Here is a 17,417-nt window from a genome sequence, read left to right as displayed (position 1 = left end):
GTGAAGACAAAAGGCAGGCTGCTCTGCCCCTGGGTAAAGGAACCAAGCCAGGCAGAAAAAACACATACAACAGACAGCTGGGCAAAACACTTTTACACATTTCATTTCCATTAGAAGACATTAAAGGGGACACATCATAGAAAAGAAGATTCCCCTGCTCTTTTGAGGGGAAAAAACACAGTACAGGATATTTATTGAAACAAAGAATAAAAAAATAAAAAATTAAGAAATTAAAAAATAAATTAATTGTGATTGCAATTTAAAATGCACACTTTTTTGAGATTATATATCAATACGACTATGAAAGAAAACGATGTACTTATTCAAAGAACCAGTTTTTTATTTACTACACTGCAATTAAGCAGAGTATGCAAAATGTGAGCAGGACTTCATTCACTATTGAGGCGGGTGGAGCTCCTGAATGAGGTTTTGCCGACAGTTTGAATATCCACTGGAGTTACGAGGTTTAGTCACAAGCTCAAATTCAGTTGGGTCTGTTCGAGGTCGGATCACGTTCTCACCACAAACGAACCGCTCCAGAGTTCGTTTGAAGGCGTACCAAGACCACCTCTTCGAGGAGGTCTCGGTCCGCTTGTTTGGTCCGCTTTTGGTGCACACCCGAGTGCGATTGCTGTATTCACACCTGCCCAAACGAACCGCACCAAGGGGGACTACGAACTCGTGCGATTCAACCGAACTAAATGAGGCAGGTGTGAAAGCACCCTTAATTTTAGTTTTTAAGCCCTGCTAATAATTATGTCTTCATTTTTTAATTTTGGGAAATGGCAGGAAGCCCTTAGAGCTTCTCTTTTGTTGACAAAAGTCGGTTTATAAGCATGCATCATTACAAGTTCGGGAAGACGTTTGGCGCACGTTACATCCCAAATGCACGTGATAAGCGACTCAAACTCAAAGCAGATGCAGATGTGTTTAGAGCATTTACTGGAAACCGAGCCAGTGCGTAAATGAACAGTCCCATGCTTCACTCAGACATTTTGCAAACTCGGTTGATTTTATTTCAATTAATTGTGCAGCCCTACACACGCATGCCACTATGCATGGGAAGACGTTCAGAAACTGAAAATGACTTCTAGCGATGTTTCACTTGTTTTTCTCTCAAGTGCTCTTCATGTTCTTATCTCTTGGCTTTAAGTTTGCACAGGCGCAGATAGCATCTCTAACAGGGATCAGGAGCTGCTAATTAGCACAGATGCAGTTCTGAACGAACGAATCATTAATGAGAGCTCAGCCTCAGACCCTATGGAGAGCAGGAGCGGGTAATCATGCATAAACAGAACACAGATGAAAGAATTCAACGTCTTCATCAACAGATATCGCTGCTGTTGCACTCGCACAGCTGTCAGAAAACAGTTAGAACTGCTGGAAAATATAAAAGCAACACTCAACCCCTAACATATACCCTCTATGAAGGAGATTGCTCTATGGGGAAGGTATGCAAGAGTGTCTATATGCACTGAAAAAAACAGGAAAACACTTATTGTCCAATTTACTCAATCATATTATTTGCAATCTACACAACAAAATTGTGTTTCTCTTCTAAACTAACACAAATTTCTATGTTTTCAAATAATGTTATTCTCTAAAATTAGCTAATTATTTTGAGCGAATGTGAACCAATCAAGAATGGAAATATATATATATACACACACACACACACACACTATATACATATATATATATATATATATATAATTATTATTATTTTATAGCCATATATTGACATATAATCACAATATTGTGGTAGAATTGTGCTCCACAAACAAGCACAGCAAACCCCGTCTTTTAAATCTCATTTTAAAACACAATCATATATTTTTTTTATCAGAAAAATATCAAGTTATGGCTACCACCCCCACCCAGTGTCATCTTCCACCACGTTGTAAAACAGAGACTCGTAGAACCCATCAAATTATGGAACATCTACACAACCTTGACAACCATGGCTTTCAAAACCACCACTGCACAGACACTTGCCTTTATTAACCTTTATCTAATGACCAACGTAATTCATCACCAGACAGCCTCTTAACCTCTCATCAACCTTCAATGGGGGGGATTTACCAATTCTACCAGACAATAACATTCACATTGAGAAACAGAGGGCGTGTAGAACAGAGCCTGAATGATTCTGCGAGGAATAATAAAGCATCAGGGAAGTGGCACACTTGGCAACGTGTTAGAAATGCAGAGTTGAAGCACATTGTGATAGGCTACAGCTGGACAAGAGAGGGAAATGGCAAAAGAAAAAGGGAGAGTATTGACTGTAAAAGGGAAAATAAACTCATTAGCCCAAGGAAAATGCTGCATCCCATCACCCACCTATACGGCCCTAAACATGCTGACATTTCACTGTTCACCAGTGCAGTCTCAGTTACTGCAACATGACCATTTTGAGATATTTCTGCTCCATTTCAGACATCACTCAGTTATAATGTCAAAACTCTGCCCATCTTTCTGCCCTGTAGGGAGAATTTTAGCTGCTCAGGTGATCTGAAAAGCTTCTGTCCTTTAGGCACAATGCCCTGAAGACACAAATGACTATAATGAGTTCCTCTCAGGATTTCATCTCAGCAGCTCTGCACACTAATATGAAGCCTGAAAGAACGCAAAAGCTGAACAAGTAATAACCACATTTATTCATTTCTACGTCATTTCCATTTCCACTTAATGTCTGAAAGAATATCATTATGAACTTTTACACAGTTATACACAGAGTATAACTATAGTTATATTTTAGTGTTTTAACAATAATATTCAAACAAAGCCCAAAAAATATAATAAAATGAATAATAAAATAAAGAGATGAAACCTAAATCCAGTTTTTTTTCTGCTGCTTTTAAAACAGTTAATTAATTACATCTTTGAATTAAATTTAAATAATATTTTTTTTGCTAGTAAATATGTTTTACATATAAAGTGCTGCTCACCTGAGATATTGAAAATATAGTGGATGTGAATTTTTAAATGAAAGACAAATGTAAAGGAAAACACTGAAATTAAAAGCACCATATATTAAGTCGCATAAATAATCAAAAGACTCTTATTTAATTCAGTCATGAAAACTGCTTCCAATAAGTTTAAAGCTAGTGGTATAGTATTATAATAATCAAGAATAAAGTATCAATCTGAGATTTATTCAGCAATGTAGAAAGATTTGTTGGTTTGTTAAAGTGTCAAATTGTTCCCTTTCAGTGAGTAACATTTTTTTCATGCTACAAATCGCAATTTTTCTGTCATTTTCACACAAACTTATTTTCCTCCCTCTTTTGATTGACAGGACATAACTGACTCTGTGGTTGTTAAACAATTGCTCAATGTCTTATACCGATGATTAGCTAATACATTCGGTGCCTTCCACTTCCTTCCTTTCTACTTTCCTCCCCTCATATCTCCTTTATCTCACTCTCGTCTCCTAACCTCATGGATGTTCACACATAGCAGTGTGAAAATGCCATTACACTGCACTTCCTGTGCAGCTATCAAATATACATGACAGAAGGAGAGAGAGAGAGTCAGAGAGAAAAAGAGTGAGAGAAATTAATGATAGATGAAGCTGTTAGGCTGAAAGTTGTACCTGAGAGATTCCTACCATATTGAAGAAAACAGAGAGATGATGAGGAGGCTTTGCTACACATTCCTCTCCCCTCCTCCTTTAATTTATGGCCTACATACTAACACACACTTAAGACACACTGGTTTTATGGGGCATTTTATTCTCAGCCTGAACAAGGTCATTGATCTGAGGAATAGAGATTCAAGTCCAAAATGGATTTTGAGATTTTCGGAAGGAAACATGCGGTGCTAAGGTTAAGTTATTATAATGTCCTGAGGGATTTTAAGCATGTTTATATTTGGTTGCTAGGTGGTTGCCTACTGGCCCAAGTCTCTATGCATATTAAAAAATTTAAAATCATGGTTTCCAGTTTGAACCTGTTTTGTTAAGTTTGCCTTAATGTAAATAAAACCCCACAGAAAAAAAAATATAGTATTACAAAATACATTGTATTTTCGCTTGACACCAGATAAATACCAAAAAATACTAAAGAAAGACATCAATATATTTATACAATATGTGAAACATAGAGTGCAGGATTATCTACTTTGGTTTGTTATGGGCCGGCACAGGCTGTTTTTAGTCTCTAACTCCACACTCTTTTCTCTTAATTCTCTCAAATCCTCTTTCTCACTCTGTCCTTCACACAGTCTCTCTCTTACCCCTATGCCCCCTTTTGATTTTAAAGCAAGAACACTGAAGACTAAGAAATGAGACCCCTATAAGACCCCCTCCCTGCCAAGCCAGTATGTCTTTTTTTAAAGAGCTGCTGACAGATTTATACATCTGGAAAAGGAGCGAGACAGAGATCTAAACGGTCAAGCGGTTCACCAAGGCAGTAGAGGAGTTAATTGTCCATCAAGGGCAGATATATGTTCTCTGCTGGACAGAGTGGGAATGTGTGTTCATGGACCACAGGTACTAGGGGTGTGACGAGACGAGACACGAGATTGGGTTCACGAGAACGAGACGAGACGAGATTTTTGCACAATATTATAGAAATCCTCAATGAGAAATTTCATGATTGGAAAAATAGTCTGCAGGTGCAATTTGAGATGTTTTAACTAATAATCTTGTAATGAATGTCATTTCAGTACTTTGAGTATTATCAAATGCATTGAAAGACAATCATATACAAGCACTGTGAAAGGTTTTGCCACAAACACTAGCTTTCCTCCTGCATGATTTCACATGAGTCTCTTCGGACCGTACTGTACATGAATTGAACTTCTGATTGAGGCTGTGTGTGACCTCTTAATTGAACTCCTTTCCACAAAATGAACAAAGAAATAAAAACAGTATAAATACCCCCAAAAAATGTTTTTCATAAAAGTAATCCATACGCTCCAGGGGGGTTATTAAAGGACTTCTGAAACAAAGTGATGCATTATTAAGAGTAATATACTTAATTATGACTTCATAAACTAGAATCAGTGGCTTCCGTTTGAGAGTCTCGTTCAGCCTGAAGACTGAACACTGACCAGACACACAATGTATTGACAAACGCAGAAGTGCAGAGGATAGAGCAAAACAAGACTTAGAAGTCTAAAACAAGAATTTTTAAAGAGTAATGTCAGAGGAGCTTGAGTTTGTTGCCCAGCCTTATTTGTTTGAACCGCGAGAGGCATCTACTCTCACCTAAGTGTACGCTACGCCTAAACGTCATACGCCGGAACTTGATACTCTCGTGAATGCATGTATGTGTCCGTTACCGGAAGCTAGTGATTACAGTAGAGTTATAATTATGGATATTTTTCTAACAAAAACACATTGTTTCGCTTCAGAAGGCCTTAATTAAGCCGTATGGAGCAATCTGGATTACTTTTATGATGGATGGATGCACTTATTTGGGGTTTCAAAATCTCAGTTACTATTCATTCCCATTATAAAGCTTGGAAGAGCCAGGATATTTTTTTATATATATCTCCGATTGTGTTCGACTGAAAGAAGAAAGTCATATACCTTTAGGATGACTTGAGGGTGAGTAAATAATGGGATAATTTTTATTTGTGAACTTACCCTTTAATTTCTCATCAATTCTCATTATGTATACTTATTATGCATTGTACCTAAAATTGATTAAAAACATCCCAAAAAATACAGTATTACAGTAATGAGATTATAATGTAAATCACAATTGACCGTTCGCAAAGACCCGCCCTCCTTAGTTACTGTCGCTATGTCCAACAAGCTACGCCGCTCTCGCGCCACACCATGTTCTCACGCAGTGGAAAATACATCGCGGAGCAGAGAAGACACTGACAACGCGCTGACAGACAGGACAGACCAGGTTACTTTTGATATTAAACATATTAAACAAAGTCTCACCTTTCAAATTTGGTAATTTTTTTAAAGAAATTTAAACAATACATACCATTTTGTGGCTCTTTAATGTGCCTGACAGCTCGCTGTAGAGTCTCAGTTAAAGCTGCTCGTGAACCGATCATCTCTTCCTTCTAGTTAATTTATAGCATCAAATAAACATGAATGAACATAAGAAGGAATGTTGTTTTAACCGCGGAAAGGCGTCAGTACACTCGTTTTTCAAGTTAAAATCCTCCCATGTTAATCTACTAACTCTCCTGACTGCTCTGTCGGACAAAATGGCGGATGGCGAAGTATGATTGGTCAGATCACCTGTCAATCAAGCTCCCTGCGAAGGGTCAATTGAGAATAAATGTAATTATAAAAAAGTAACACATCTAGAAGCATTACAGTCATGAGAATCTTAGGGAATAATGTGCTTATAATTCATGAAAAAAATTTATGTGGACATAATTGTGAGATTCATCCTTAAAAGCATAGCAGTGACTCATAATGTAAGTGTTTCAAAAAAGTGTTGGGTTAACATGGTACACCCGTGAAGTCATCCATTTTGGCTCTAATCACAGCAGGGTGAAATCACAGGGGAAACGATGCTAAATAAGGAAAGCCAAAGCTGCCGTTAATGACAAAGGGAGTTAATTACATCGCAGGCCTAGCTGTTTGCGTTCTGATAATTATAGGCCTATACAGCCAGCAAGAAAGAAAAGGCTACACAAAAGTCTACCAAAAGGCTACACGCAGGCTTGTGCAATTTTTTACATACACATCATTCCCCATAACATTTCCCTAGGAAGATTCAGACAGACGACCCTGGCCTCTGTGAGCATTATAAAGGTACTATAATCACAATAATAACCCTGTGTTACTATAATCCCACCGAGCTGCCACCTCTCCATCTGAGGGTTTAGCTCAAGCACACGGCTGCCATAGCAACAGAGGGGCAGGGTCCTGGCAGCAGGTGTTGGGTGTGAACTAGGGCAACAGTGGAGTGGACAGGGCAGTAGGTTAAATATTAAAAACTGAAATATTGCATTGGGAGTTTGGACTGATTCAAGGCAGAGATGGATAATGACTAACACTGGACTGATTATTGAATGCCTGTGCAGAGGATCAAGAAAAAAAGATTCTAGTTCAGGTTGCAGGGAAAAGTCACATGCAGCATGGGTATATTTTTAGCCTGCATGTTTGTGTCTGTACTGTCGACGTAAACCACCTAACCTCATTTCTGACGGGTACTTCTCCCTCTCCCATACACACTTATTCTTTTGCATGTGCTAAGGCCTTCCTCTCACCTTACTCAGATTGCTTTGAATATAAAGTTCAAAAGAATATCACTTATCTGAAACAGAAATCTTGAGTTATTTATTTAAGTGTTATAAATATCTAAAATGTTTTTATTGCCAATGTCTTTGAAAAAACAAATCTATTAGAACCCAAACTTTCAAACAGTAGTGAATATCTATACACAATCACATTACACAGTATTACAAACTAACTTTAAATAGTTACAGTATTAGCCACATGATATTATTATGTGGAAAAACCTCTTATAACAGCAACTCTGTCAGTATTATTAGCACCTGCCAACTAGTCTCAGCATCAAACCGCATGGTCACATCAGGTCAGACTGTCTCTTTCTGTTTCAGTTCTTGAGCAGACTGACCTGTGGACCAGCAGCTGGTTGCAACAAACCACTTTAGATGCATACCTTTTAGATGTTTTCTCAATTTAAAATGATTGCTTAGCAACCAAATATTAAAAATTTTATCATTTACTCCATAGATATTTATGCCAAATTCAGCTGCTCCACACAACGCGTCCGCCATTTTGGAACAGTCAACATTTATTTGGATATTCCATTAGATATTCACAGAATTGTTGATAACAGTTTCGGTTCCCAATGACTTCCACTGTACGGACATTAAATACAATGGAAGTCAATAAGAACCAAAATTATTTGGTTACCAGCATTTTATCTTCTTTTGTGTTACGCATACAGGTTTGGAATGACATTGCGGTGAGTAAATGATGACAGAATTAAACATTTTGGATGTAGCCTGCTGCTTTTACTTTTTACTGCTTTTTTTCCACAAAATGTAACTCTATTATCACCCAGTTCTTTATATAAAGTTGGATATAAGTATGTCCAAATTCATCCACATTCACACAGTACACTCAAAGCGATACTACAGCAAATCTCAACTGCTTGATTGCTTTATCATGATTCATCAGGATTGTCTGTAAAGCTGATTTGAAACAATGTGCATTTTGACTTGACTTGCAGTCAGACATTTCTAATCTAAGAAACTAAGTGTGTCCCTAATTATCCACGGCCTCTGGTTCTAAAATGTGCCCGGGTTAAAACCCTGCAATGATCAGAGGCTGAGATTAAATGTTGGGATTGAGGCACCCAGGTTTCTCTCTGCAATGGGGTTTAGATCATATTCTGACAACCTCAAAGACAATGACTTGAGTAAAAGAAAAATCCATCACTCCAGACGAGTGAAACTTTAAAGGAGACCGTTCTAATTATACACAAGGGACCAGAACAATGACTAGACCATGCTGAATGTACAGAGATAGAGAGAGGAAAAGGAGGAACGGAGACACGGGAAGGGGCACACGTGCATCAGCTGTGGTAGAAAGAGATTTGCACTTTTCCCTGGAGCGGTCTGTCAGATCTGCTCTTCACAGGCAGGCGGAGGCGGCTGATCTGGGTCAGGAGAGAGAACTTTGCTCAGTGCTTCTCTCTGCTGGTCTCTCTAACTGAGAACACAAGTGCACACACATGCAGTAGACCTCAGTTTTTCATGTCTCTGTCTCCATCCTGATTTTGAGGCCCTTCATAGTCACTGCATATCCTGTAATACGGTTATGTGGGTGAGCTGGAACTAAATATGCGTCCTATATTTTAAGGGAGGGATAATGTAGTCAGCCAATCACTATCGCAAAATAAATCCTGACAGGGTGAATCAGGAAACATTATCCTGCTTATTATACTACCTATAAATGTTTTATTTTATTTTTATTTATTAAATTTTTAGATTGGTTCAAACCTTAAATTGTGATTTCCCAAAGACTTCTCTTTAATATACTTCTCTCTGACACCAAAATGTTACTTAATGTATGTCAATGTAATTTTTTTAATTTAAACTTAAATCAAAACTTAATTTTACCCCCCAAAAAGCTAAATTAGTTAAAATATGAAAGTATAATTTTCACTCAAGATAAAACTAAAAACATTTAGTTAGTAAAATTTAATTTTAATTAGTTTACTTAGTACATAGGAATATTCAATGAAACGAAGTCTTTTTATAATGTGCATTCGGTTATGTAAAAAAAAAAAAAAAAGATATATATATATATTATATTATATTTAATGTTTTCTATGGGGAGTATTATTTGCTTTTAGCCAAACTGAACAAAACAGGTTTAAACCAGGAATCAAGATTTTCAGTTGGAACAATATGATGGTGCATTTTAAATTAATGATGCAGTTGTTTTACTTTCTATGGTTTGAGTTGAAATTATTTGTGATACGAGAGACTTGAAACAAGCACAGACAGCAATGTAGAAAAAAGTTGATTGCACAGTTTATCAAATATTGCATGAACATATCTGACCACCAAATGTCTTGTAAAAACAATCAAGAAATATTTTCAGCTTATAGTCCTGATGTCTGAGAACAATGAATAGTTTTAAAATCCCATGTAAGATACAGTGCCCTCCACTAATACTGTCACTCTTTGTAACAATGAGCAAAGGCTGCTGTGAAAATAAATCTTCATTGTTTATCCGTTTGATCTTTCATTCATAAAAAAAAAAAAAAATCACAAAATTCTAACCTATCATTGAAGTAAAACAATTGAAAGTGGGAGGAAATTCACATTATGAAATAAATGTTTTTCTCTAATGCATGTTGGCCACAATTATTGGCACACCTAGAAATTCTTAGGAGTAAAATATCTCTGTAGTATATTCCCATTCATATTTAAAAAATAATAAAAATTCTCAGCACATCAGGGTGACTATAGGAGCAAGAAATTGTCAAGCCATGACTTCCTGTTCCACAGGAGTTTAAATATGAGGAAACACAAAAGGCCAAATTCCCTTAATCATTTATCACAATGTGTAAAACCAAGGGGGTGAACTGAAGAGAAGCGCCAACATGGATCTGGGAATCTGAAGGATCTGGAGAGATTCTGTATGGAGGAATGGGCTCTGATCTCTTGTCAGGTGTTCTCCAAACTCGTCATCAGGCATTATAGAAGAAGAATCAGAGATGTTATATTGGGAAAAGGACGTTGCAATAATTGGGTGCCAATAATTGTGGCCAACGTGAACATGAACAAGAGAAAAACATTTATTTCATAATGTTTCAATTATTTTACTTCAATGAAAGGTTAGAATTTTATGAATGAAAGATTGAACGAATGAAAGAAAACAATGCTGATTTATTTTCACAGCCGCCAAGTGGAGGGCACTGTAAATAAAATACATTCAATTTAATTCCAAAATGAATGGTTCTGGCGAGATTCTGAATCCTTTTCTAATCTGAAACTGAAAATCAGATACTTAAGGAAAGAAAACTTTCCAGGATAAGAGGTGACACACAAACACACACACACACACACACACACACACACACACACACACACACACACACACACACACACACACACACACACACGTAGGCTTTTCACCAAACAAGTGCAAGGGGAAAAAGAAGACAGAAGATGATGCAGTGGAATGGAAATTGAAGGTATCTTTTCCAAAGCCCAACAGTATGTGATAACAAGTGCATATATGAAGCCTCAAACAACCTGTTAAATTAGTGCATTGCAGCAATGGATGGATCAAAAGAGAAGAGAGACAGCAGTAAAATAATGCTGTTTTAAGAGAGAATGATATGAGAGAGGGAAAGAGAGATTCACACTGGAACGAATCAAGACCCTCGCTTTCAAATGAAGCTGCTAAGGAAATATAGGTCACACATCTCCAGTGGCTGATTTCCTCAGAACCAGCGACACAGAGAGCGAGAAAGGACACCCAATCATGTCATCATGAAACATGAATTCTGCTCTGACCTGGAAGAACACACACGAGCACGCACGCACAGTCTCTGTAATGCATGTATAGAGGATGATACAGATATGACACATCAAATGATCTTTATTTTCTGCTCTGTATAAAACATCTGCTGAAGCTCCTGCAACCTGTCAACTAATCACATTCGTTTCGCTTTAAATTTCTCACGGTTGATCTTACCAACAACTTCATATATGGAAACACCAATATTACAATTGTGCCTGATACTGAAAATAACCATAAAGTAACCAACAAATGGCCAATATTAAAATTCTATAAGTTGTCAAAACAAAATGATCAAAATTACCAAAAAAAAAAAAAAAGGCGAAAAGGCTAAAAGTTAATTTAGGTATGATGATAACATTATAATATACCACATGAAAACTACAAAAAGACAATCCACCATCGTGTTGATGATATCCTGAATATTTGTCGCCATAAAAGACTATGGTGAACTTTCAACTGAAACCTCACAAGAATCCATAAGAAAACTGAATATATTCATTTTGAGATCATGTAACTGATATTAAAACAACTAGATTAGTAGGTGTTGGACGATGTTAATCTAAATGTAAAAATAGGTAAAATTAGATGCAATAAATGTCCAAATTAAAGCAATAAAATAAAAAATGGTACCAACACATCATGAGTTCCTATTTTTATATATTAAATTTCCTACACTAGCATTCTATAAATAGCCAAAAGCCATAAAAATGTAAATGGCATGCATGCCAACATCCATTCCATTCAGAAGTTCAGAGATAGTCAGTGTTTGCTCTATTAGCTTTGTTCTTTTATTTCTCCATTTCCCCCCTCAATCCTTCAGCACTCTTTTCTCTGACTTCCTGTCCTTTTCTGCTTTACCCCCCAGCCCATGTTTATAAATAGGTCTCTGTGTCTGGTGAGAAACAGTTTGAGTTGGCACTCTCCACTAACCACTGCTGATGTTGCTTCAGTTTGTGGACATGCCAAAGTGGCACAATTGTGTCTGCAATTATTCGTTTTTGGCTATAAGTAATTCTAAGTGCAGAGACTCAAGAATTTTATAAAGGAATTAAAATAAAGCCAGAATTTGACTAGAAAAAAGAAAAGAAAAGCCCCGACCTGACAATTCCCACAGCTCAGGTGATTTTGCGTGCACATGGAAAAATGTTTATGAATTAGGCCTACTACAAACCCAAATTTAATGCAAACCCCAAGTTTTACACACATACACTCAGAATCTCAATTGGACACTCTTTCCAGTACTGAGTGAGGTCAAAAAAAATATATTTTCTCTAATAGAATATAATATCCATCCATGATTTTAGGATTTAGACTACTCTCGCAGTGTTTACATTTCACCAAGGTCAAGAATAAGTGAGGAACTCTGGTACTCTTGACATCAAAGGTCAAGGTTGGGTTTGCCAAATTGTTGTGACCACAGGATGCCAGATTGGGAGAAATTCAGTCGCAGTTGATTTGGCTGTTACACCCACACCATTATGGAATGGCATTCTTTGGATAAAAAAAGTCTTCCAATAAAATCTTTACTAAATATGCTTTATTATTAAAAAATATATATATGAATCTTAAAGAAATGGAGTTTGAGGAGATTGTAGTTTGAACTGAGCTTTTAAAAATCATGTGCATAAAAATAGAACCTCCTCTAAAGATGTAGGCCATCATCTATTATATAGTCAGTATACTTAAACTTTAATCTCTGGTCTACATTAGAAAATTGCTATGAAAAGGAAGCAAGCAACTCTCTCTCTCTCTCTCTCTCTCTCTCTCTCTCTCTCTCTCTCTCTCTCTCTCTATATATATATATATATAATATATATATATATATATATAAATTATGGCTGTCAAAAGATTAATCGTGATTAATCGCATCCAAAATAAAAGTTTGTGTTACATAATATATGTGTGTACTGTGTATAATTATTATGTATAAATACACACACATTCATGTATATATTTAAGAAATAATTGCATTTATATACTGTATATACATTTATATTATATATAAATATTTTATATATAAATATAACCAATTTTTTTTAAATACATGATTGTGTGTTTTTTATATATATCTAAATAATTATACACAGCAAACACACATATATTATGTAAACACAAACTTTTATTTTGGATGCGATTAATCACGATTAATCTTTTGACAGCCCTAATATAAATATATATATGCGCTGTATGATTCTAAAATGACATTCCAGGCACTAGGACCATGGGGTGACCCAGTAAAATAAAGCATACCTTCTTTCTAATGTTGCTGTGGGGACTGGAGGTGTGGACTGTTGAGTCACCAAAATGATAACCTGAACCGTCACCGCAGAGCAGACAGCAGAAAAAGGGGTTAAGATAGGTTGAAAGAAAGAGGGGAAATAAAAATAAGAAAGAGAGCAGTATGTGCTTCTGTGTTGTGCTTTAAAGGGTCACTGAGCTTTCAGTATCTCAAAAAACACCCCTGGGCTCCTGAGATGACACATTAGGATGTTGGGCAGAGATAAGGATATTAGTGGGTGGGTCAGGCGTGTATTTTGGGGGGCTTATATGCTCCACTGCATCTTACATGTATTACATCATTTAAAATATCAGTTTACGCACAACTCCCTTGGGGGGAGTTTAACCTCTGACCCCTACATTAACACTGGCTAAGGCTATTACTTTTTTTTTAATCAGACTTATTATTTTGGACTTATGGATTATAATGGATGCAAGCCATATAGGGACCAGAAAATCAAAAGACAAGTTGCCGTCGACTTGGTCCAGTAAACAACCACTTTTCAATGCACTTGCAAACAGAGACCAACCGCACAAATACACACTCAAAACCACCAACCACCTGCAACTCCCATCTTGGCAGCCATTTTTGCATGGGCAAGAATCATCTATCTAGAGATGTACTCATGCTAGCGGATGTATCACAAGCATCGTATCTGAACCACTTGGAAAGGCAGCAATTAGAACATATACAGAGACAAGTTTCACCATAAATGCCCCATAAATTAAATGAATAGCCTTTCCAGATAGAGATCTGTGTAGGATCCAAAGATCAATTTCTCCTCCTCTGTTCCATAGACAGGGAAGTTTCCTATCGGCCACCATATCCTATTTTTTCGAGTTTCTTATAGCATATCAATAAACACATGGATTCCAACTCCTCTCTCAGGTAAGTACAATATCCAGTGTTTGCATCATAAATTAATGTAATTTACTCCCTAAGCCTTTTGTGCTGTCCACTCTGACACAGATTAAATGCTGACTGCTTAAAACCATTTGAAACATAGCATGTGCTCAAGCGGATAAATGGCTTAATGGGGATGCTGTAATTCAGTATTAGATCAAATGAAGATGTTTGTATGATGTGCAAAGAGTGTGTGCATTTAACAGACAGAGAGAAGGATCAATGACAAAATCATCCAATCAAGTAAGATTTGGGCATGCCAATCTAACTGTACTGTAAATGAAAAAGATAAGCAAATGGTAGGCCTATAGAGATAAGCAGAAATGAAACAAATAGTTTAAAATTATATTGTGAGGCCTGTTCTGCAGAATTCAGATCAGGTAAACAAAAGTACCATGCATTCACTCAGGCTGGCATCATATATGAGCCCTTGCATATATGTTCCTGAACAATTCCTATCAGGCTCAAGGTGAATGCTCTGAATATGGAATGTGGTAATAATCCCAATTGTCCGGACAGCCTTCACAACACAGTCACGCGCTGGCTTTGAGAGATTTCATGTCATTGATTTATATCAAATAATGTAGATGCATGAAAATCAACAATTTGGAAAATGTAATTGCATAGCACCCTTGAAGAAGCATCATATCAGATTAGAGACCCTGCCTCTGCTTCAATGCGCGAGCCCCTTCCCCCCTCACGCGCGCCACAGCCCAGGCGAGCGCGAGACACCGATGCACGCGACATCAACTGTCAACGTGTGAAATAACGAACTGTTCGCTTTTAATGAAACACTTCAATGACAAACAATAAAACGCTTGTACAGTATGTATGTAACTGTTATGTAGCCTATGTAAACGGAATGACACTGTTATAGGAGGAGACGGCATAACATGCAACATCCTGAGGCACAGCCATGCAAGGATAATTATCAACCGGTCTTTACATCATAAGACTACTGAGGACATTATTTCACAAATATAGTCATGATCTTTTGCTTTTGCATTACACATAAAGCACAACAGATGAAATGACACATTGCCTTCATTACAAGAATGAGCCCACCTCTGCGAAGAAGGTCTCCATCTTCCCTCAGAGGATGCAAGAGGATCCAGCTAATCAGTCACAAAACTGCAGAGGATTCGAGAAACGTTTGACAAGATGTATGTCTGTTCTGCAGTTGCTTTCCATTCACGAATGTTTACGAAGAGCAGGGAGCTGCAGTCCTGCGTGTGAGGTGGCAATTCGAACAACTGATGGCGCGAGAAACGGCCGTTGGCAAATAACAGCCGGTGGGAAAAAGAAAACGCTCAGGTGTTTCGTTTCTGTGAGTGTCTTTTCTATTTACTCGAAACGCCGGAGTCCAAAAACATGCCTCGCTGACTCCGGTGTCCGCACCAGAGCAAATGAGCCAGTGTCCGCTCGCGCATCTCCGGTTGGGCGGCGCACCGCGCGCAAAGACAACCCCCCAAGTTTGCCCTTTTTACCGTGCATACCGGTAGTAAACTGAAGAAAATATGGCTCCGCAGAAATAAATATGACAGAAATTACAGCTATACTCTGAATCAATAATACAGCATACAGTAGGCCTATAGTGCGTTATTGATGCCCTATATGAAGTGAGATCGAAAGCGTTATATGTTAAAATACAGTACAACAGGCTTCAGCAAGATTCCATCATCTGAATGATCAGAAATCCCATGTGTTGGATGTGGTACTGCGTGCGCCTCAGATGGGTTTCCATGGTAGCACTACTGACACATATTTCTGCATGCGCCATGCAGTGGGTGGGGTAGAGCAGATTCACTCATCAATTCACATTTATAGAAGGTGTTGCGGTGTCTGCAGGGCTGGCTTATTACTCTTAAGACAAGTTCATATTTGCAACATCTTCAAACTAAATAAAGAGCCAGTTTGGTCACTCTCTGCATGAAAGTCAAATATAAAGCAGATGGTAGATGTATTAAATCATTAAAATCTTATCTCCCACAGCTTGAGAGATATAAAATATAATCCGGATTCATTAGCCCAAGAAGAACAGTGTAATTTTAAATTTTCATTGACAAATAATTGTCCAAGATGACCATTTTTTTTTAAAACTTGCATATGCAATGTTTTTTTAAACGATTTGTTCTTAAAATAAGTTTTACATGTAGGCTACATGCCAATACATAAAGACACAATCATTATTATTTTTTTAAGTTTTAAAAACATTTACTATGTAAAAGCATTGTTTGTTTGTCTTACAAACATCGCTTGACTTTCTGAAGTCATTATGACATTTATACTTGTGGTTATACCATTTGACAATCTGAAAATGTCAAAAATATCAAATTAAATGATATTTTAGGAGACTGACCTAAGCACAGTGAAGAAGGTACAGGGAAAATTTTACAATGACAATTTTTACCTTTAAAAGGGAGTTTTTAACATTTTAATCAAGAACTATATTCTAGTTATTGTATGAAAAAGCTTTTTTAGTGTTTTTTTAATATATATTTTTTTATGTTGAGGTCCACACACAACAAAAGAAAAAGTAAGACACTTGAGTACCAACCTGTAAATGCTCTCAGCCTTAATGTAACTTCAGTGCTGACTCTATAGAGTTGTAAATCTTTGTGATGTTTTCTAATTGGGGAGACAAAGAGCAGGTTTTCCTGAGGACTTACAAGCCATTTGATAGACACTTTTCATTCAGCACCTAATAACACACTAACTGCAATAACAGCTCCCCTGGAGCAATGTGGGACTGCATGTCATTCTCAGAGTTGAAATACTGTATTTATCAAGCAGAATTGATGAGAACTGGGTTACCTCTTTTACGAATTTAACTTTTAACATTTGTGTTATCCAGATCCTTAACTGTCTTAAATGTACTACCTCTGCCCCCTTTTTTTTTAAGGCTGGAAATTATGGGGTTCTACTACACACATACACACAGACAATCTTTTTCTTTTGGTCCAAATAAACATCTTGAGATATTGGAATTCTTTCTTTCTTCTTTCTTTATTTGAAGACGAGTCATCCGAAAGCTAAAAGATTAATTAATTGCTTCAAGCTAACTGTTAACTTCGCCGCCAAAGAACATTAAATACATTTCAGAAGGTGCCAAAAAGTCTCAGATGATATTCATGCATTGCAATCCATGCAAGACAAAGTATCAATACATTGTATCATGTGTGTTTGAGTCAGACACACATTGAAGATTGATGACTGTATCATCTGACAAACAAAAGCTGTGAA

The 17,417-nt window shown here is 37.0% G+C and overlaps 1 protein-coding gene across 1 annotated transcript in view; it reads right to left on the bottom strand.

Moving 5' to 3' along the window:
* myo10l1 (myosin X, like 1) overlaps positions 1-15,858 on the bottom strand; it is a 62,621-nt gene extending 46,763 nt beyond the window's left edge. Inside the window, exon 1 of the mRNA XM_079628035.1 lies at positions 15,240-15,858. Within this exon, the coding sequence (XP_079484161.1) occupies positions 15,240-15,260 (21 nt within the window). The 5' untranslated portion in view covers positions 15,261-15,858. The remainder of the gene's footprint in view (positions 1-15,239) is intronic.
* Positions 15,859-17,417: the final 1,559 nt, after the last annotated feature.

The sequence above is a fragment of the Phoxinus phoxinus genome (genome assembly GCF_949152265.1).
Source record: "Phoxinus phoxinus genome assembly, chromosome: 11".
In the NCBI taxonomy this organism is placed as follows: Eukaryota; Metazoa; Chordata; class Actinopteri; order Cypriniformes; family Leuciscidae; genus Phoxinus; species Phoxinus phoxinus.
The sequence above is the reverse complement of the archived record's forward strand: the minus strand, read 5'-3'. Positions and strand labels throughout refer to the sequence as shown.